The following is a 22,993-nucleotide window of genomic DNA, read 5'->3' as shown; positions in this document are numbered from 1 at the left end:
AATAATAATAATAATAATAACAATAATAATAATAATAATAATAATAATAATAATAATAATAATGGGTTTAAAGCAATGTATGATGCTGCCCATATAGCGTTTTCAAATTATTTGTTTTTAAAAGAAATATACAGGTGGCTGCTTTTCACTTTGTGTGATCTTCAAGTCTGAGTCCAGTGAGTGTGTAATGTTTAAATTTGATTATGAGGAAGCTTTTTATTCAAAAGTCAGATAAAACACAGACATTTAGATTTTATCTCAGTGGTGGTGACTGAGAGCAATTTAAATGTTGGTGGCTCATGAAATATAAGACCCCACATTTGGCACAAAGCACACATTATACATCGCCTTCATGAGAGATTAGCAAATTCACTTGCATATAGGTTTGGTATGTAGCACCCAGTGTGCTGGGAACAGGCGTTGAGTATCCGTTAACTGTGCAGTTGTGCATTTCAGCACGGCGAGAGCCGACAGCTCTCCGTTAAACTAAACCATCCACTGACCGAAACTGGAGGGTGGGTACAGATCCCCACTAAAGCTCCAGCAGACTGAGGGATTAGCGTCACGATGGGCAACCTCTGGCTGACTCCTAGCAGGGATGGGAAACACATAGCAGTAACCCATCTTGTCAAGGGAGCAATATCGATGCACTTTGTGTGAACTATGACCTTTGACGACATTATGGCAAAAACACATCATTACTTCACGATGTACTTCATTTCATGTGGCGTGCCAACTTAACAAGCAAATGCGCTGCTTCAAATAATAGCGAAGGAATTTACAAGTCCAGAGGAGCATCATGAATAAATCCACTGTGAAAGCAAATGTGAATAGAAAGTTGTTTTTATTTTTTAATTCTGAACAACATTTACTGTATAATGATACAAGGTTCATAAATCCAAACAGTGGATATCACAGCCTTACCAAAAAGGGAAGTGAGAGTACACCAGACCCCTGATTTCATAACAAATTATATATTTGAACAAATGACAAGTTTCTGTTTTAACAGAACTAACTAAAAAAGCTGAGATGAAACACCGGGAAAAATGTCATTAAACCAAAAAAGAAAATAGATTGGATATTCAAGAGACGTTCCAGTTCTTTTGAGGAGCTTTACTAAAAAAAAAAAAAAAAAAAAAAAAAAGCAATTAAAAGACATGTGAGAATTGTGCAAAATCTATCAACATCACACAGACAAAATCTAGACATGGATCACACATTCCAATCACTGTAAACATTATTAGGTTGTGCTGATGACCGGCAGTTCAAACCCACCGGAGCTCTTTGATGGCACAAGAGATCACTGAGGACGTCCAGCTTCAATCAAACAAACTGGATCCGTCTCATGATTTTCACTATGTACAAATTTGGTAGGACATGGTATTATGTTTAATGGCTGTGTTTTTGAGCTCTGAGGTGATTCATGACGCACACAGTTCACACTGGGGTTGGAAGCCGACGGCGTGCACGCAGCTGCCCGTTTAAAAAATTCCACAACTTAGTACGAACATAATGCAAACCCCAGCGAGTCACATGACCTCGACCCTGTTTCCCCAAAGCATTGACGAACACTTCAACCTCACATTGCAAGGAAATCTCAACAGGCAAACTCATCAACACTATTTCTTTTCCTTTTCGTTTTTTTTGAAGAGTAATCATCTAATATCTATCACTCTAATAATGTCTCTTTTATTCTGGAAAAAACAACAACTAATGAAATATGTCAAATTAACACTGGCTAAAAACATCGCATAGAGCAGGAGACATTATGGCAACAAATGAAGCCCCACTGCACCCAGACTCACGGTGAGAGATCATTAGGAACATAGAGAGAGATGAGGTAAGTTTTCTTGGCCACGTTAAAGAGGCACTGGGGCGACACAGACAGTTGAGAACACAGAGGGGAAACCGAAAGCAATCAGTGTGAGGAAGACCACAACGCAACACAACTCGGATTTCAAACAAAACTGCAATCAACGCACATAAATATGCTCCGACTCAATGAAGCCTTTGGATCTAGAAGCGTAGACTTGGAGGGGGGAACGGGTCAAAGGAGCGGCGTCCGACAGCCTGAGAGCCCCTGGTAGTGTTGTTGGTGATGGCGCGGGCTCGAACCAGTCCCACTGAGGCTAACGTTTTGGGGACTAGAGAGCCCAAGCGCTAGCCTGTTGGCCTGGCCAGCCGAACTTCAGTTTCCAGTGTAGAGATCCACAGTGCTGGAGCTCAGGCCCCTGCTCTCCCGGAAATTAGCGCCCCCTCGGGTCTGACGGAGAAAAAGCAGAAACGCTGAGGAGGGGAACCACGTTATAAAGTAAGATCTGCCATTATTCTTAATGATACGATTATTGTTATTAACATTATGGTCACTGTTATTCTTGCTATTAGTTTTGAAAATCTATCAATATTTTTAACCTGCTATATTCTGTACATAGTTATGACAATATATATTACTCATTTTTCATCAACAGTTTAATTACTCATTTGCATATATATATATATATATATATATATATATATATATATATATATATATATATATATATATGTATATATACATATATATACATGTATATACGTATATATGTATGTCCATATACATGTATATACGTATATATGTATATACATATATATATATATATATATATATATATACGTATATACGTATAAATGTATATACATATATATACGTATATATGTATATACATATATATATATATATATATATATATATATATATACGTATATACGTATAAATGTATATACATATATATATATATATATATATATATATATATATAAATGTATATACATATATATATATATATATATATATATATATACTTATATACATATACACATATGCATATATAGATATACATATATACATATACATATATACATATACATATACACACACACATATATACATATACATATACACACACACATATATATATATACATACACACACACACACACATATATATATATATATATATACATATATATGACATGCACAATAAAGTTGAACCTAACCTAAACTTCCATTGATTCCTTTTTACCTGTTCGGCAATTAACCATCACCCTTTTTAATTGCCCCCTTCTTTATTCATTAATTAATTTATTTTCATTTTCTATATTTTCTCTGTCTGATGTATTTAGAATTCACAAAATCACGCGCACAGGCACATTAATGTTGTTGCTTGGTATTAACTCTGTCTGTTAATGTCCCTGTATTGTCCTATTGCGCAATAAAAAACATAAAAAAGGTAAGATGTGCAAGTGATACGCGTACAACACTGCGTTAAAAGATCTTACCTGGAAGGACTCGTCACTGCTTTTGTTCAGGTAGTTCAGGGAAGCAGCTCTCTTCATGCTGTTGAGTGGATTGGTGGTGGTGGTGGTGGTGGGGGGGTAATTTAAACAGAAACGTGATTAAAACTCATGTGCTGGAAAAACAAAGGTGGTTGCTCGCGGCACAAAGAGGACCTCCTCCGTTTCTTACTTGGTGTTGCGGGGTTCCGGGGGTCCGTTGCCCTGCAGCTTCTTCACCAGCATCTCGCTGCTGCGGCGGAGCACGTCCCTGAGTTTACCCAGGGAGCCGCTGCGCTGGAGCAGTCCGCTGCCGTCCTGCGGGGACAAACCATCATCAAAACACCCGCTCCACCGCCGCTGCCATACCAGCAGAGCGGCTCACCATTCCCCCCCCGTTTGGTTGGGAATTCTAGCAGTGTAAACCAGTGCATTCTGATACGATTGTTCATAAATGATACACTTCTTTAATAGGGCAAAAAAATAAAGGGAAGTAAAAGAGTAAATATACCAACTTAACATGAGTTATAATAATTAGAACAAACAACTCCAAAGTCTGGAATGATTTGGGTTTCATGTTAAATGACGCTCTATGATACAAACTTCACATAAAAAAACAAACAAAAGAAACATTTCCTTAAGATAATTCCATTCTTTGCTATTTCATTGCCTCACTTTTCTGTCAAAACGAATTTGAAAACATGTTTTTTTGTGATGTCCCAAATGCTAGTCATGCTAACAGAACAAGCAAGACTCGGTAGAACCGAGTATAAAATGGGACTTTACAATATAAATATTAGCTAGCCATTAGCGATAATGCACTTTTGTTCGGCTACATCAATATGCCAGACAGTCAGGCAAGATTGCTTTTGCTGGGTGCAATGTGGATTTTGTTGTAAATAGACCAAACATTTTAATTTATTGGTGAAAATTGGTTTCCGCGATGGAGAATATGAAACTTTATATAGTTTAAATATATTAATCAATTGCAATAAGTTAATTTAATAGTTGAGAAAAAAAAAAACAACAACAGCATGTTTGGTACCAAATATTCATAACTTGTTTCTGATAATATACTGACATAGTGGTGGGTTAATAAAGAAGTTAAACCCATAATTAGATCTGCAAAACCCCAAAAAACTAAAGAAGCCCATCCATCCATTCATTGTATGCAATATTTTATTGCAATATCCAGTCATCTCTGGTGCACACTATTATTGTTATTATTAATTTTTTTTTTACCATTTCCAAAACCGTATAGCAGTGGGAAATACGTACTATTTTGAGGTGTGGTCAAGATATTGCAATACACGCTTCTCGACAGCAGAGGGAGCAAAAGGGGAATCTGTGAATTCGGTATTATTTACCACAGACTCACGTTTCAGTCCTACTGGGTCTGACGGCAGCAATGAAATATCGATATAGTCACTGAAATACTACTGATGCAGTAAAAAGACAATGGTTCACAAATGAAAAACTTTATTTGAGAATACCAACAAGTGTCGATGCAATAGTCATCACAATGCAGAATGGTAGATATAATGCAGTCCTACTTACTAAGATAGTGCTTGGAGACCTCACCATTTTTGTTCTTGCACTTTAGGAAACTGAAGTTGACACTATATATAGATATATGCCAAGAATAGACAGTTCAATAAATAAGCATTCCACTAACACAACAATATTGTCATAATTATGTGATGTACATAGTCAATTTTTTTTTGTTGTTGTTGTTGTTGTTGTTGTCATCGTTGGTGTTGTCGTCGGTTTGTTCAGTGTTGCATTATCGGAAGGAATGAAGAATCAAGGCAAGTAGCATACCGACAAGCTGGAGAGTGAACGCACTTGTCCGAGCTCTAAATACAACCTACGAGATGTTAAGGTCATTTGACATTCAGAAAGTTAAACGTCCAATAATAAACAGGCTGCTGGATCATGAAAACACGCACACTTGTACTCTGGCTGTCCAAAGAAAAAAAAAAAAACGAAACAAAAAAAAGCCAACTAACTAACAAACAAACAAATAAAAACAAGATTCACCAAAGTGACAATAAAAGGCAGCACACTCCATGAAGCTTTGTGTTTGAAGGACAGTAACCATTATCCAGAGAGGGGGCAGCTGTGACTGTACCACCAGAACACACACAAATATACACTAGAGCTACGATGAAAACCAGGCTTCCACTGAAATACAACACAAGCGGCTACTCCAACACAACCCGACAGAGGCGACGCAGTGTCTCTCACCTCCTCCTCCTCCTCCTCCACCTCCTCCTCTTTAAATCCACTCTGTCTCAAATCTCTCAAGTGACCCGTGTCTGTGCAACGTGCTCCCGTCCGTCTCGGCTGCTGTACTAACTAAACAACGTAGGCCCTGTCGCCACCACTCTGAAGTCTACAATGTGTACAAGTCTGCGTGAACGCTTGAATTAAGGGCACTGAAGCCAGAACAAAAACAAAAAAACAAAAACAAAACATACATGGCAATTAGAGTTTGGCTGTTGGCTTTTGCCATTTTCACAACCGCCTTGATATTCAGCCGCAGAATCTCAAAACTCTGAGAATGTAAACAAAATGATACAAAATGAAATGATACGGAATATATTTTTCTCATCATACGTGTGTATAAAAAAAGAAACAGCAAAAAAAAACAAACAAAAAAAAAAAACACGGTTTCTAATTTCTCGCCAACTCATGGACACAAAGTAAAAATGTCGACTACACAGTACCGTTCATCTTCCCGAGCGTTCAGGCATTCGATCGTGTCATCGGTTAACGACGCGAAACGCGACGCGAACAAAGGTTTGCTTTCATGGCTTAATACAGGCACCAGTGTTGGAGCGTCGAGTGCGCACGGCGGCCGATTCTCGGTGAAAACCGAGCGCGACAGAGATTATTTTTAGTCTGACTCTCTTGCCCGTCTCAATCCTCAATATCTATATCGACATCCACATTTTCTTTCTTTTCTTCCCTTCTTCCAGTCGGTTACGATCCCCCGCTGCTCGCTCGCTCGCTCGGTCCACACTACGACTCTACTTACGCACCGATAGAAACAAAACTACAAAAACGTGTCGGCTTGGAGGGAGGGAAAGGTGTGCGGGTGGAGTCGTCCCCTCGCGGAGAAAAAGAGTTGACACACAAAATGACACCTTGTCCACGGTGAGTGAGAATAAAGAGCTGGAGTAACGATTTCTGCAGGCGGGGGAGAGGGGAAGGGGGGGGGGGGGTTAGTTAGCGAAGAGGGGGTGGGGGACGAGAGGAGAGGATGAGAAGACTAAACGTCCCAGCACTTGTCAAGACGGACAGGGGACGGAGAGGGGGCGGGGGAGGGGAAGTTGGGGGCGGGGCTTTCCGAGTCTCTGTCGGAAGGTGCGACGCCGAGGCTCGGCGGGGGGCGGGGGAGGCGGCTGTTTGTCGGTGGGGGGTGTGGGGGGGTGGGGAGGAGAGAAGGCCGGAAGGAAACGCGCGTCCTTTTGCTATTGTGTCGAGGAAGGAGAGAAGGATGGAGGAATAATCTCGATGGCTTATGCCTGATGGAAAAAAAGAGAAAGAGAGAGAGAGAGAGAGAGAGAGAGAGAGGGAGAGAGAGAGAGAGAGAGAGAGAGAGAGAGAGAGAGACAAAAAAAACACACAGCACACATGTTAAGAGCTCTGGGATTGGCTCTCCTAGTCTAGACACCTGGCCCTCATCCTCTGGCCCTGGAGTGACTGACTGCGTCGTCGGCGTTCACACGCGCGAAGTTTAACCAATAGAAAATCGCTTTACAAAAAAAATAAATAAATAAAGATAAAAAAAAAAAGCTAGAAAACTCTAGCGAGTTTTGAGCTGCTGGAGAGAAAGCGGGCGGTGATGCAGCAGAGGCTGGCAGCAGCACCGACTGTGACGAAGCGGTTTCTCTGCAGTCTGAACGGCAGACAGCCTCAGATTGGCACGGCACAGTGGGGCAGGTGACTGCGCACTGGAGGCGAAGAAAAAACAAAACCTATCTGCAGTGCTCAGCACGCCCCCCCCCCCCCCGCCCCTTCCCCCTCCTCCCTCCCTCCACATGGAGGATTTCTAACTCCGCTCCGTTATGCGCAATCTTAATCTCCGAAGTGAAAAACTGCTCTCGCCCTGCGCTGCACTGCCCTGCCTGGTAACACACACTGCCGTTCAAAAGTATGCGGTCGCTCACTCATTTCTGCATCGAACTCCCATCACAACCGGCTTGATGAAGTAATCTAGTGGACTGCTCCAAGGACATCACTAGCGCACCATCACTGGTGCTTTCGAGAAGTTGTTGCCGACAAGGTCTCATTCAGGGGTCGCCGACCTTTTATAACCAGAGAGCTGCTTCGTGGTATCAGGGTCAAATGAAGGGCAACCGGTTTGCTACACTCTACCGAAATAGCAAACTTTGGTCGGTTATACGTGACTATTAATGATACGGATCGTGTTAGTGAATTCTCAATAATTATCAACAATGAAATAACAAGGTTGGATAAAACTGAATTTTAGGTGCAGCCCAACAAGTTTGCCTCGTTGGGCTTCTCACGCGCTCCTTTGGAGGAAACCTGGCGGAACCATGTCGGTGACCCCAAGTCTAACTGGACGTGATTTTTAAAGAATGAATATCAAGTGCACAATATGCAGCCATCATAACGGAAGTTGAACGCTTTAGAAATGCTACAACAAATTGAACATTTCAAAAGCAAATCTTTGTATTAAAAGCACACTTAGTTGTTCGTGCTAAACTATAACAGAGTGAACAAAGCCTCATGGTTTATATTTGAGGCTCTTTAAAACAGTGGACCTTTAGTGTGAGAATTTAGCACACTTGGAATTCTCTCAATCACTTTTAATTGGAAATGGTTTACGTCACAGACTAAAATCTTCCCATACTTGTAAAACACACCTTGACTGATGATTACTCCATAAAACTGATGATCACTGGGTTCAATGCAGAAGTGAGTCAGTGACCCCAGGCCTTTGAGCGGTGGGTTTAAGTGAACATCAAGTCCCTTTATTCTATCAACAGTCCAACCCAACCAGTGAGCGGAACGACAAAAAGAGGAGGGAGAGTACAATCCACTGTGAGAGCGAGAGGAAAATTTTGGTCGACAGGCTGATTGGTTGTCAAGGCAAAGAGTCGTCAACAAGGAAGTGGGTTAGTGACACGTAGCGCGGGGATGGAGGAGGGGAGGGTTGGAGGAGCAGAGGATGGAATGGAGGAAACATGCAGGCATGCAGGAAGCAAAGCACGATACAGACACGCAAAAAAAAAACAACAAGACAAGTTGTGTGTTTTTAAGAGCTGCTGTTTGCTCCGCTCTGGTGTTCCTCCACCTGCACTTTGAATGAGCTTCTGTGAAGCGGCACTTTAATGAGACTATGATCGTAAAAAAACAGCAGGGGTTTATCAAAAGCTACGTCTTAAAGCTCCTGCAGTCTGAGTGAGTCTCACTGACGTGTCAGACTTTCCTCAGGGCGGGCGGACTGAGGACATGCTTGGGCAATGAACAGAAAAAAAATCACTAGGCGGCAGCTGGCGAGACATCGTCGCTGGGTAAATATATACACGAGCACGCAGTACTATGAAAGCCTACTGTCTGGGGCACAATGACAGCCGGGCTCTAGTCGCACAATGCTAGTAGCAGCTTTCACAGTGAATGGATGGATGGATGGGATTCTTTGGTCAAATGGTTAAAAAAAAAAAAAAAAAAAAAATGATGTGACTATAAAGTTAAAATAAAAAAAAACACAACCCCAAAACAACAACCAAGAGCAGGACACGGCCATGAGTGCATCTCCTGTTTTGACTGCTGCGCCTTAGCGGGGAATGAAGTGTGTGAGCGCAGACACCCAGCGCTGCTTTGCATGCCACCACAGCACTTAAGAGACAAGCAGACTCGGGTCAACGGTCATGCCGGTGCGTTGTTATGCTGGTGAAGGTGTGCGTTTATGAAAAAACAAAAAAACACAAACAAGCCAGGAAACACAGGAGCCGCGCCTCGCTGCTTTGCATTAGGTGGGAACGTCAGACGTGATGGTTAAAGAGACATTTCTCAACACACACGCGCGCGCGGCTCCATTAGTGTGTGCGTGTTAAAAGTCGACTGCCACTGCTACATGCATGTTTGGACTGGGTGGGTAGGTGTAGTTAGGGAGGGGGTGGGGTCGGGTGGGGTTTGGGCGTGGCTGCGCACAAGTTGAAGGGTGAGGCTCAGCTGTGGCACTGCTTCCTGGCACCATCCTGCCCTCTGTGGGTTTTACTCCGCTGGGACAAACTGGGTGTATTAGATGCTGGAGGCGGAACTTTAGGTTCCAGCGGCCGCCCTTTAAAAAACCAAATTCAAGCCCCGATGTTCACGTGAACGACCACAAAATGTGCGCGGGGGCAATAAAGCCGCGACGCATCCACGGTCGTGTTAACAGCACCAGTGTGCCCAGTGGGCTTCCCATCATGGTGCCATGTAAGAGTCTGTCAGGAATGGGAAAAGTCCGCCTTTCATTTCTTCTGTTTGCTCCATTTCCATAGAGTGTGTGCTAAAACACATGGTTCTGGTAATTGTCCCTTTGTGATGTCACAGATGGCAATGACCACGCTTCCAGGTGAGTGACAACAGACACCGCCTATTTGTTCTATTCCAAACATGGACAGTACACAAAACTAAAAGCTGATTTTTTTTTTAATCATTTTTTTAAGGTGGCTGTAAACAGAGGGCTAAATATGCTATTTTCCAGAAGCGCTAATGGACATTTTTGATTATCAATAATGCAAACCTGCTCCACTGGAGTCCAGGAGGAAAAATAAACACCTTGAAATGAGGTATTTGAAATGATGCCAGGGTGCCACAGGCTGAGCTCGCGCCTTTTGAACTCGTGCAGAAGCAGTGACTGCACAAAAAATAAAATAAAAAAAGCCACTTATTAACTGCAGCACACTTGGGGGCGCCGTCACTGCCAAGCAATGGAGAGCGACGTTCGACATGCGAGTCAAAACAAAAGTCGGGACGCTGTCAAACACGACACCTCTTTGCATGCCGAGACACTCAATCAGCTTTGCACTCTGCAAAAAAATGGGATTTTTCCAGTTGAACCTCACGGGGTGAACAAGGCCTGCCTGTGTGATGGTGGTGGACTGACTGGTACAGACAGAGCTCAGCGAACAATGGCAAGTGACGCAGGAGCTTCACTGTGGGTAATCTGTGGCGCTCCTTTCTGAGGTGTGTCTCAAAGTATTTTTAATGAAGAGCCAGGCTGAGCGACTTGAAAGAGTGGATTTGCTTGTACTTGCACCGGGCCCATTGTGAAGGGTGACCATGGTAAAAAACCATGAAAGAGGAAACAAAGCATCATGGTTGATATTTAGGCTACTCTTCATGCGTTCACACTGAATTCTACACACTTGGAATTCTCTCAACTTACTTTTAATTAGCCATTGGAAATGGTTTACAATCAAACACTAAATGTTCCCATACTTGTTAAACATATCTCGGCTGATTTTGGTGCACTCGAAATGATCACCGAGCATTGAAGATCATTATATCATTAAACCGGTGATGAAAAAGGATCCCTCATCCATTTCCGGAGAAGCTTGCTCATGTATTCAGGCCGACTCTCCTGACTAATGTGTGCGAACTAGAAGAAGCTGAAGTCATCGTCTGGATCTCTGTACCAGTCCACCACCCTCCTGCGAACAGGACGGTTGCTTTGTTCCCCCCGTGAGGTCGCTGGCTGCGTTCAATTGACTTAAGAGTGGATTTGTACTTACCCCGTTCCACTCCACGCCCATACTCACTTCCTCGCCGGTCTCGGAGCCGCTCTCATACTTGACGCTGGTCAGGCTGTCCCGGCTCCTCCGCCGGTCGCCCTCCGTGTCCTTCAGGATCTCCACCACGCGGTTCTGGTGGATGGGGTCGAGGCCCTGGCGAGGACAACGCACGCGTTACTTCATCGGGACTTGGCCGGACGGTGCTCGATGTGATATTGAGAAATTATCCAGGATGTTTATGTCTCGTATTTCCGTGAAAAGGCACTCAAAGCAAGATCACAAAAGGCACACTTCGAGGTGAGTGTGAAGGCGGGAGGAGTGATGTTAGGAGCGAGCGGCCGAGGCTCTAATGGGGGAGGGCTATCGTTTTATAGGCAGACCACTTACTGTGTTGCTCTGGATCCATAGCAGTGTGGAAAAAAGGGGGAAAGAAATTACAGTGAGACAGTGGGGACGCATTGGACAGTTCAGAAGACGCAGGAAGTGTGTGCGTGTGCCTGTGCGAGGGGACGCCGCGGACCTGCTTGCGAGACCTGACGGCGCACTCCTCCAGGGTCTCGGCAGCCTCCAGCTTGCCCTGGCGGCGGTACAGGGCCCCCAGGTTCCTCAGGGTGGTGTTCACCGTCGGGCTGGACGGAGGAAAAAAAACAAAAACAAAAAAAAAAGTCAAAGGACGACTAAAGTTCTGCAAAACATTTTCAAGTATTTCAAAATTATGATAATCTATTTCCAACATATAAAAACATGCTCAGTTATGAATGAGTCATCTCTGGGTTTTATTTATTCACTCTTAAGTCTGAAAAAAATGTGCAATCACACGGTGTCACCTGTTGACTTTGCAGGCCTTGTACCAGCCCCCATACTCTCCATATGGAGTGGTGTCTCTGTGCTTCCCCTGGAAGTAAAAAAAGACCAACAGGAAGCAGAAAGTGTCAATGGGGGTAGTCCTCTGAACCGGATCCGCAGCATTTTCCCCTTGGTTTACATGAAGCCATCATTGCGTAGCCTCCGGTCTTACACGCACCGAGAGAGAGGACTGCATCTCAAAGCTAAACTGAGCCATTATTCCTCCTGGTCAGAACCTTTGAGTTTCAATGAATGAGTGACAGCAGGCGGATCACTGGGAGGCCTCACCTTGCTCATCTCCTCTCTTTCCTCTGCGTGCATCCAGATGGGCTTGTTTTCAGCTGCAGACAGACAAACAGGAGACGCGCTTGTCATGAAGCCACACTATCTACCGCAGGATGTTTGCTTGCATCTGCCAACATGCGCTGAGAGCGAAGGCTCAGCCCGTCCCATCGCCGCAAATGACAGTAAAAACACACCTTTTGTTCTGATAAGGTGAAAATGACTTATTGACGTGTGCCAAAACAGCAGCCAATTATAATAACGATTCAACATAGAATTATGAATAACAAAATCCAGCGATCCAGAAAAAGCAGGTTTAAATAGAGGTTTTAAAACGCAGTAACATTCTGTGCATGTGCATTAAAGGAAGAGACAACAAATAGGAAACACACTTTAGGTGTGAAAATACAGAGAACCCATGAACCAAAAATATAGTGTAGTATTTAAACATGATAGAAAAACGACTTTTAGTCCTTTTCTACTAATTCAAATTCCAGTTTTATCTACAAGTCCTTACCATCCACAGACCCAAACTCTTTCTCATGAGCGCGAGTCAGGATCTCCTTGTACAGAACCTCTGCCTCTTTATATTTCCCTTGTTTGAGGAAGCACGAAGCCTGAGGGGGAAAAAGAAAAGTGGAGCGACTGTCTGATTAAATAGCCCTCTTATTTTACACCGCGCAAGCAGAGGGTTTGCAATTTTCTTGGGGGCACGTCACTGCCCATAAGCATGAAGAGAGTCTTGCATTTAGAAAGCAAATTCATTTCTCAACTGGCTCTATTTTTACATTCTGTGAAAGCCTGTCTTCTCATATGAATACACGTTCAGCTAAACAACCAAAAAGCTCAACAACTTGGCGGCACGGCGGACAGAAAGTAAATACTGATGACGAATCTGGAGATGGCGGATGTTCTCTCACCAGGTTGTTCTTGGTTTTGGCCACGTTGGGATCATCCTGGCCGAGCCTGGACTCGTAGATCTCCAGGGCGCGGCAGTAGTAGTACTCCACCTCTTCATACTTGCCCTGATTCTGGCACAGCAGTGCCAGGTTGTTCAGCTGTTTGGCCACATCCGGGTGATCCTTCCCAAGGACCTGGCCGGATGCAGAAAAAAAAAAAGCAAGTGGTTTGAGTTCACATTGCAAGCACTCAGGAGGCCTAATAAAAACGCTGTCTGATCAGGACGGGGAGCACGATGGAGCTTTCAGGCACGAGGAGATGCATTTTACCCCCAGTAAGCTGTAATGGATATCCTGCCTCACCTCCTCAGCCACTCTCAATTAAACTCTCTTCTTCCCGCTTTGACGAGGGAGGGGGACCCAGCGCAAACTTCGGGCCATTTCGGAAAACCACTGGCCGTCTTCTCTATTTATAGCTACTGCGGTGCGGCACCTCGAACTGACATTTTGGAAATGTCATCACCGCTAATTAGACGATGACAGCGAGCTAAGGGTTCGCTGGTTTGCTCATGAGACTAGGTCCTGAATAGCAGCAGCAGCAGCAGTCCAGGGATGCGGCCTACCTTTTCTCTGATCTCCAGAGCTCTCTTGCACAGAGGCTCGGCTTCCTTGTACTTCCCTCTCTTCCCGTACAGCACGGCCAGGTTATTCAGCGTGGCGGCAACCTGGTCGCAACAGAATGGAGAAAATCGGATAAAGAAAACGAATACAGCTTGATTTTGCATTACAGAAGTCTTGTCAATGTTAATCAAAAATACTAATAGAATGTTGGTATCAAAAGGAGTATTTGATTTTTATTAAGATGTAATAATATAGGGTGTCGCAAAAAATGTTACATCATTTCGCAGGCCAATACTTTTGGCAATTCTTGTTTGAAATAACCTCAAATGTTCACAGAATGTATACAAACAGATCAAGATTTTATATTTAGTTTTAGTTAGTAGTCACCCAGTTGACGTGTGCTGTGTCACATATTAACACAACACTTATGAAATCTGTCCCATAGTAAACTTATAAAGTTCAACACCTAAACTGGTCAATTTCATTGAGCTAGACTTCAACGTTTTTCAAGATAATTGCTTTTAAAATCAATTTTTTTGGGACACCCCGTATATTGCTAATACTCTGCCCCAAGGTTAATGGTAAATGCCCAAGTGAACATGATGGTAATGTGACAGTAGACACGGGGCGATGGTTTCAAGCCTATAGCATTACTAATAAGTCACTGCTTTAATGATAAAGGAAAATCTATAAGGGAAAAAGGACAAGCCCATTATTGTCCCCCTCAGGCCACACAGCCAATTAGCACTTTGCGATAAATGTGACTAATCTGGACACAGATGGGGCCCCACTGGGAAACATGCGTCTTGATGATGTCAGTCTTACGGCAGGGTGGTCCTTGCCCAGGGTTTTCTCCCGGATGGACAGGGCGTCGTTGAGCAGGTGGGCGGCCTCTTTGTATTTGTTCTGATCCCTGCGTCAGGACAGGAGAAAGAACACCGTTCGTCATCGAGGTCGGCACCGCGCTTTCGGCGCGACGTGGCTCTGGACGCGGAGACGTGTCGCACCTGTAGACCAAGGCCAGGATGTTGAGCATGGTGGCCACGTCGGGGTGGTCGTGGCCGGAGGTCTTCTCCAGGTCCTCCAGCGCCTGCTTGCAGAGGGGGACGGCCACCTCGTACCTGCCCTGGGACGCGTACTGGATCACCAGGTTGTGCAGGGTTCTCAGGCGGGCCGGGATCTCGTAGCCGCCCTGCTGAGCCGCGGCCAGAGCCGCGCTGTTGTGTTGGTTCGGCACTGTGGGGTTGTCACATGGACAAGGGCAAAGGTCAGTTCGGTGTCTGATCTGACTGAGACTCATGCAAAACGGTGAATGCAAATCAGACAACAGGGATCAACAGTTGCATTGTTTGCAATATGTTTTCTTATGATAGGCTGCATCCAAATGTCACCCTTATTCAAATAGCGGTGACTGCTGGCCTACTTACTTCCTTGGCCGTGCTCCTCCTCATCATTGGGGAAGAGATCATCCAGGGAGTCCTTTGGTGTCTCTCGGTCCTTCTCCTCCTGCTGAGATTACATAAACAATTGGGACGCAGGTCACCTTCAGCAAGGAGCAGGTGTCAGTGATGGCAGATTGATGATGGGATTCAATAGCTAAGTTTACGCGGACACAAATAATTGGAATAAAAAGGCCCAATCAGATTAAAGATTCTCCGTGTAAACACCTCAATGGGAAGATTCTCATCCGATCCAGTCGGAAAGAAATTTCATTCCAAAGGTTTATGCCGATCACAATTCCGAATGGCATCCATGCACACACCCGTTCAGGTCCTGTCTTCCTGGTTGGGGTAAAACTGTTTCCACTGTGCATGTGTGCTGACCATGACGCGTTTCCGGCTTTGCGGCACCGGTCCATATTTAAAACAAAACAAAAAAACAACTACATTGACAGACACTGCGCCAGAGGGGAGGAAAATAAAATGTGAGGGGCACAAAGAGTGGACGAGCCGAGGACGTGCAGACAACGCGGAAGTACAGCTTCTTCTTCGACTGCTATTTCTGGAAAATTAGACAACTCGGCGCATGCCCAAATGATTTATTCTGATTCAACGCTTGGTGTATACGCACGTCATGATCGGATCATTTTATTCAGTGTCCATGTAAACAGTGGATTTGGAATTTACGGTCAACAAAGGTTTGGATCGGATCGGAGAAATTTGCGCATGTAAACTGATAAACACAACAAAGGAGGACTGCAGGGCACAGCTGTGCGGTTCACTCAATGCAAAATGCGCATCAGGTAATTTTATGTTACTCAAGTTCTGATTGAATCACATGAGACATATACCAAATGTTTGCAAATCACTTTAATCTCATTCTATCTTGGCATTGAGCGTGAGTAATTATTAAGGGTATATTATAAATGACTTCAGCAAACATCCCATCTCATTGTGTGTACGCCTTGTAGCGAAAGCACAGCTTGTAAATGTGTTTGCCGTTCCACATGAGGCACAAACAGTCTGCCGGCCACTGTCAATCAAGACGTGGCCACGCCCTTTCAGCTGGCTGAGCAGAAATAATAATGCATTATTTCATTATAGAAATCCCCGTTCCCTTCATATGAGTAAACAAAACAATTCATTTTGTTAAACAAGGGCTCATGGCAGAATGCGGGGGCAAAAAAAACTGCTCTAGCAAAGCAAAAGGATCCTCTTAGCAGTGCTAGGCAAAGACCTCAGTCAATAGAGGCTATTACGGCCTCTATGTGTGACTAACAACCAGGCCGGGATATGCAGTGATTCATTCCAACCGACAGATCAATGAAAACCCAAGCAGAGAAGCTCATTCCTGGGGGAGCATTCTTCCTGGTACGCATAGATTTCGTTTACCCCGTTTGTCGTGTGATGAAGAAGGCTACTTTGACAAATTCACAAGTAAAGGACTGAGAAGAACAGATGAAAATCCCATCTGACCATACTTATGGCCCCAAATACATCTGTACGTAATAAGGCATGAGAAGCTTTACTGCCCGGCGTCCTGTCAGAGTGCAGTACTTACAGTGGGCGAGACGTCTTCGTCGTATTTCTTGAGCTGATTCATGAACTCCAGGTGCTTCTTCTCCTCCTCCAGCTGGGCCACGCTCTGCTCGCTCTTCTGCAGCTTCTGCTGCGTGTTGGCCAGCTCGTCCCGCAGCCACTGGTTCTCCTGGCAGAGCCTCCTCACCTGCGCGCGCAGCTTCTGCTTCTCCGACTCCACCGCGTTGAGGTGGTTGGAGAGGGCCATCATGACCTGGGAGGTGGAGAGCATCGCTGCCGTGAACGACGTGCGAGCGCAAACGAGGCCGCGGCGGAGTCCGGGTGAATCACGATCACCATGCGAGCCGAGTTTAGAAAGAGGAAGCAGGTCGCAGCTCTTTTTTCTTTTTTTTTTTAACGCATCAAGCGCCTTACCTGCGCTTCTCCCAGGCCCAGTTCAATCATCTCCACGGACTTGCGGAGCAGATTGGACTTCTCGTGCACCAGGTTGGCCTCTTCGTCCTTCTTTAGGCACTTGATGGTCTCCAGGAGGCTGTGCAGGATGGAGTTGTGCTCATTCTTCAGGGCCTCCAGTCCCTGGATGACCAGCTTCGTGTTGGAGATGATCTCCTCCTGCGAGAGCTTTTCCAGCTTCTCCTCTCGTGGGTACACCATGGTGGACATCTTCTACGCAGCTCTGGGGAACCTGGAAAGGACATTCAAAAATAAAAATAGAGGAACGAGACAGGAGCCAGCTGTGAGAGCAGACGCACACAGAGGGGAAGCAGAGGGAAAATCTGAACAGCAGCCGCTGCCACATTAAAGCACATTTTTCACTGTGGTCTTCCACAGACGCAGCTACGCTCAGAAAAGAACGCGAGGGTGCTTCAATTACCTAAAAGAATTTTCAGATCCACGACATGCCGAATGATCAACAACAAAAAGCCTTTTCTCCACCGCCTCAAAATATCAACTCCTTGACAACGTGGCAGACACCACGTCACGTCTGCCGCCCGCTTGAAGACGAGAGCACGCACCGGCCGCCAGATAAGACATTAATATTCTATGAGTGCTACGGCAAACGCACAGGAAGTGTCCTGTTAGAATGCAACAGCTGATTTGGCACCAGCTCCGGGGGTGGGGCGCGCAGATGATGCCGCCGGCCGCCTCGCCCTGAGAGCTAAACTGGCAGCGACACAAGCTGGCGACGTCAATAGGAGAACAAAATGCTGCAGAAGTATCACTCGGCATCGAGTCAAGCTGGAGGACTGGAGCCCTCACAGTCGTTATGTCGGGTCCCCGAGTTTTTTTTTTTTTTTTTCTTTTGGCGAGCGCGCAGCAACGCGGGCCATATTCCCCGAGCAGTCTGACGACAAGCGGTGACTCAGTGAGCCACGTCTGCATCACGCAAATGTCAAGAGGAAAAGGGAGCCTTGCCCTTCCCAGTGTGGCCTGGGTAGCATTGACTTGGTGCATTTGGCTCACTGGCAGCAGCTGCGGTTAAATAGAGAGGCATGAAATGGAAAATAAACACCAGCTGAGAGCCATCTGGCAAGTGAAAAACAAAACAAAAAACAAAACAAAACAGTGCATTATTCGTGAGCAACTAGCTGCTGGGGAACATGTGCGTTTCTGGTGTGCATTAAACACACACTAAAGGAAAACAGTCATCTGCTTTTGTGGACTTAAAGGCGTGTGTGTGGCTGTGTGTTTCAGTTGTGTCACAGACCTCTGCTGTGTTCACTTGATTGATCTGTTTTTCACTCTCTCCACTGACTGATGCTATAGGTTTTCAAGAAGACTCAAGGAGGATCTGCATTTAGCCTCAACGAGGACAACGAAGCTTTGAACCGAGGTATTTGATGCCCTGTGGTTTTAGAAGGCAAGACGGCAGTGACCAATGTCAGCGTGTTTAATAAAGGGATGGAGGATGATAAGAAGATCCTCACGCATTTCTGCTGTCATTCCAATTCTAAATCTTATCGTTAAAGTACAAATTTCTCCTCTGCGACGCAAATCTTTGCCTTGCTCACATTCACGATGCAATTACAAAATCCATTCGAAGTTAAAAGTATTGAATATTTAGTTCAAAGGATACAACTTGATGTATTTTACCAAGTGGATCAGCAATTAATCCACTTGGTCGACGGAAATTCAGGTTTCAGTCGACTTTCTGAAACCCAAATTCATAAATCAGGCTTATAGAGGGTTATACAATATTTAGCTAGACTAGAACTAAGCACATTAGATGCCGATCCCCTTTCATGAACAAATTCAACATTCTGGAGACATATATCTACAGCAATTAAAAACTAAAAACAAAAAATTTAAAAGTATTCATGGCGCAAGTGAGATTGACCAATCCATACTTTAAAAACAACAAACAACTTTTTTTCCCCATTTAAATACAGTAATGGTGGGGCGACCGCCTGAGAGTGAGCAGCAAAATTAGATGTGCTCAAGGTGAAGTGAATCCACAGGCAAGGACGAACTTAAAGATGGAGGGAGGAAAGTAGCGCAAGGATGGTAACAGAGAAAATCTGTTCAACTGAGGCAGATTTTACAAACTTGGCGACTTGTCTATTCACACACTACGAAGTCAAGTTTAAATCTCATTTGGACAATGAAGTGGATGACCAACTGCATTCCGAGTTAATGAGTATTTAGAGTCATTTGAGCATCACGCTACAAAAAGATAGGAACTTGCAGTTTATGTGGGGATCATTTAGGTCCTTCTCCATATAAAACACAAACCCTTAGAGAGATGCAGGTGTTTCCCCTTCAACATACGTTTGCACTTTTAAATTGCACGGCACCAAACAGACTGCAACAGCGATCCACTTGGATCAGATCAGGCATATTTACGGATCAGAAAGAATGTTACCCTGAGCAGTACAGTGTATCTGAGCCTCTGCAGTTCGGTGCCTGTGAGGATGAAAGCCTGACGAACACAGCAGCTAACAAAGACGGCAGCTTTCATGCGAGTCTGGGGAGGAACGAGTCTCTACGCTTTGATAGAACACTCAAAACACCCACAGCTCCGTCAAGGACCCCTGTTTTCCTCAGACTGCCGAAGTTAATGTTTCCCCAAGTCTTTAAAAGAGGAGAGATAAAGTCCAACGAGGCCTGTTGTTCAACTTGAGAGGCTGTCCTTGAGTTACTTTGTAGCCTGTACGTCACTGACGTTGAATTCTGTCACAAAACGAGAGCATTTTAAAAAGGTTATACAACAACGCAGAGACTAAATGAAACTGAAGAATTGTGGAGTCACTGCAGTTCCTAACACATAACTTTGACTGTTGAAAGAAAGGATTTCGCGAAGGACACGAGGGAAACTCACATAATGAACAGGTTAAGCTTTACACTACGGAGTTCAGAGACCGGCCTCACTAAGAGGATACAAGACATAAACAGCACAGGCAAATGTAAAGAATTTTCAGTAAATCTGATGCGAGCGAGGTACGAAAACGGATTTGTCAGCCTCATACTTATTCTCTGAAGCATATTAATTACTTGGTCAAAGGTATTTTTCAAACCAGACAGCAACCTTAAGCCACTCAAGTAGTGTGTTTGCACAACTTGAAGATCCACACAGAACAAATATATCAGAAACAAACCGCTGTAATTACTTAAAATAAAATGGTGGGTAACAACTTTAAAGATTTTTTTGTCGTTGCAAAAGTCACATAAAACCAGTTGGGCATTTCAGAGGTCTCCCACTCTCGTTAGCAGTGTTTTCTTGCACCTTCTCCTTACTAACCTCGACTTTAGCAGAAGATTAAGGTCTCATAATATGCCATAACGAAGAGCTGATGAGAGTCCTCCTCCAAGTGATGGTGCTAAATACCAGCAAAATGCATCATCTCACTGCAGAGCTAATCCGAAGCGATCCCCCTCGTGTAAGACAGGCAGGCCGTCGGGCGGAGGAAAACAGGGACGATGAACAGTCAGCTGAAGAGTGCCGATGTTGAGGAGAAAGGAGGATGGGAAGCACTCGGAACAGAAATGACCTTCCCAACTGCTTTGTCAGAGCAGCACTGGCTCAGCAAGCGCATCGAGAGGCGGCCCCACCCACGGCGAGAGGAGAGGAGCGCGGCAGAGCGGGTCGGGTGGGGGAGGGAGCCGTCCTGATCTAGACCTCAGCTCATCGAGCCCTCAGACACACCAGGATTGGCCGATTAAGGCTGAATTGAAAAGACTCCATGGGGCTATTTACAGGCATCCATGGATTCAAACGCCACCACCGGGGTGGGGGTGGGGGTGGGGGTGGGGGGGGGGGCGCAGAAACACATCGCAAGGTTAAAAACTGCAGGAGAAATATGAATGTGGAGTGTACTCGTTCCTTCACAAGCAAAGCAATCCATTCGTTGGTTTAATGGAAGCGGTCTCTATGATGGACATGATCAGGTGACCATCTCGTTACTAATCAAACAATACAATCAGACTTCACTTAATAATCACAAGAAAAGCATCAGTCAGATTCAGCTAATGGATAAAAACAAATCTCTTCAGTGCAGCCGAACGGACAAGTAGCGGTAGTGTCAGATCGGCATTGTTTTGACCAAGTAAAGCTAATCTCAATGAACAGGTCACAAGAGAGATGACTCATCCCTGCGGAGTTCAGAGGTCATAAAATATTATGCAAACTCAGGTATCCAGCATGGAAACTGGCACATGCCCAGAAAAGGTAGAGAGCAAGATATGATATGAACATATTTCCTCATTCCCTCCTTTTCAGCAGTGACATTGTCGCTTACTTGGAACTCTCCTGTGTACTGGTCTCCATTTCAAATAGGGCCCACAGGGCAAATTATCATTTGCTCTAAAAATGCAATCATATTTTTAGACGATCCCAAATTGTTACTGTGTGACAGACATTTGGGTATAGACTGCGTAGAATGCCAATGTCCAAAGGGGATGGTTATGAAAAGGGGTCAAAAAGAGTGACAACACACATGATGTGACGGCTCAAAACTGATTGGCTGCATATTTTCTTAGATAGAAAGGGTTACGTAGTCTGCCCCTGCTCTGTAACAGCAACAGTTCATAGTTGGTTCTAGTTAAAAATAGAAATGGAAAAACCGCAACCTGCAGTGGGTGCATCACTTTTGATTACATGGCATGAACCATCCTCACGCCACCCCATCCTCCTTCCACGGGCGCATCACTGGCCTACTTGGTGAAATTCAACACCAACACATCACTGTCTGCCCTGTGCGATCCTGTAACCCAAAACAACAGCTACATTTCCAGCAGACACAAAGACCAGAATGCCATCAGAGAGGGTGTGGCGGGGCCTTCGACCACCAGGAGGGAAGTGCTAGGATCACGATCATTTATCGCACCGCTGGAGCAGCAGAAGCTCGACGCACTTCACACTACTGAAAATAAATAAATAATAAAAAAAAAATGTTGACCTTCGTCTAGCTACGGATGTAACGTGTAATGGCAGGGAAAACATTATTCTGAGATCATAAATATAGAAATGATGGCACCTGTTAACACTGCAATAATACGTCAACAGTGCTGAAATCAGAGCGAGACTTTGGTTTTCGTTTCCCACTGGCTCTAACGTTGATGTTGATGGCACTTGCTGTACTATGACGCATTGAAACATTGCGAATGCCTTCAAAAATCAAACAAATCAACGGACACGCCATTGTAATGATTAGACGCACGGTATAATTAAAATCAAGCAGACTTTGTCCCCCCGCAGCAGAATTCTCATTTTCTTACTCATCTGCAAGGGAATTGGGAAAACTTTTCTAAAATCTCAATTGAATAAAATGACAAATCTCGGGAATACAAAGTTTACCTAACGTCACACTGAAGGTTGCGGTTACGTTTCGATCTGTTTCGAGCTACGTTAGCAAATAGCTATCTGCTGCTAACCAAGTAGCATCCCCACTCCCTCGCAGTTACGACCTCACCAATCAAAAAAAAAAAAAACAAATTCGATTGCAGTAAACACACTAATACATACTCATAGTGCTTACACGTACACGGATACACGCCAAACTTGCGAAACTGGTGGGGAAGATATCCACATATTACTTACCAAGAGCTCGGACTGGCGGCTAGCTCAGCCCCTTTAAATCCAAAATGTCTTCTTCGACAGATTCTCCCAGCAGTCTTTGCAGTGAGTCGACGTGATGTTTGGTGACGTAATATATATATATATATTTTTCTTTTTTTCAGATTTGTGAGAATTAAAGTTAAATGCGAAAAGTAATAAGTAACAACAATCATGAATGTGCTGAAACTTTACTGTGAAAGGTTTCCACAACACAAGTCCTTTGTGTATTGTTTGACGTTTGCTTCT

General features: G+C 44.5%; 1 protein-coding gene across 9 annotated transcripts; it reads right to left on the bottom strand.

Annotated features, from left to right (window-relative positions):
* Nucleotides 1-827: 827 nt before the first annotated feature.
* klc1b (kinesin light chain 1b) lies at nucleotides 828-22,835 on the bottom strand. Of its 9 annotated transcripts, none has more exons than XM_076019023.1 (16): nucleotides 22,730-22,835; nucleotides 17,107-17,377; nucleotides 16,715-16,945; nucleotides 15,142-15,223; nucleotides 14,722-14,950; nucleotides 14,540-14,627; nucleotides 13,717-13,818; nucleotides 13,115-13,288; nucleotides 12,712-12,811; nucleotides 12,201-12,253; nucleotides 11,894-11,961; nucleotides 11,578-11,695; nucleotides 11,067-11,219; nucleotides 3,506-3,630; nucleotides 3,319-3,376; nucleotides 828-2,263 (listed from the first exon to the last, which is right to left on the bottom strand). In XM_076019023.1, the coding sequence occupies exons 2-16, from the start codon at nucleotides 17,353-17,355 to the stop codon at nucleotides 2,189-2,191; spliced, it is 1,905 nt and encodes a 634-aa protein (XP_075875138.1). In that variant the 5' UTR covers nucleotides 17,356-17,377; nucleotides 22,730-22,835; the 3' UTR covers nucleotides 828-2,188. The 9 variants fall into 9 exon arrangements, with proteins under 9 accessions (XP_075875138.1, XP_075875142.1, XP_075875140.1 ...); XM_076019027.1 differs by having other exon boundaries at nucleotides 11,094-11,219; XM_076019025.1 differs by having other exon boundaries at nucleotides 11,587-11,695.
* Nucleotides 22,836-22,993: the final 158 nt, after the last annotated feature.

The sequence above is a fragment of the Nelusetta ayraudi genome, unplaced genomic scaffold, assembly GCF_046127955.1.
Source record: "Nelusetta ayraudi isolate G7.1 ecotype Tasmania unplaced genomic scaffold, CSIRO-AGI_Nayr_v1 ptg000008l, whole genome shotgun sequence".
NCBI lineage: Eukaryota > Metazoa > Chordata > Actinopteri > Tetraodontiformes > Monacanthidae > Nelusetta > Nelusetta ayraudi.
The sequence above is the reverse complement of the archived record's forward strand: the minus strand, read 5'-3'. Positions and strand labels throughout refer to the sequence as shown.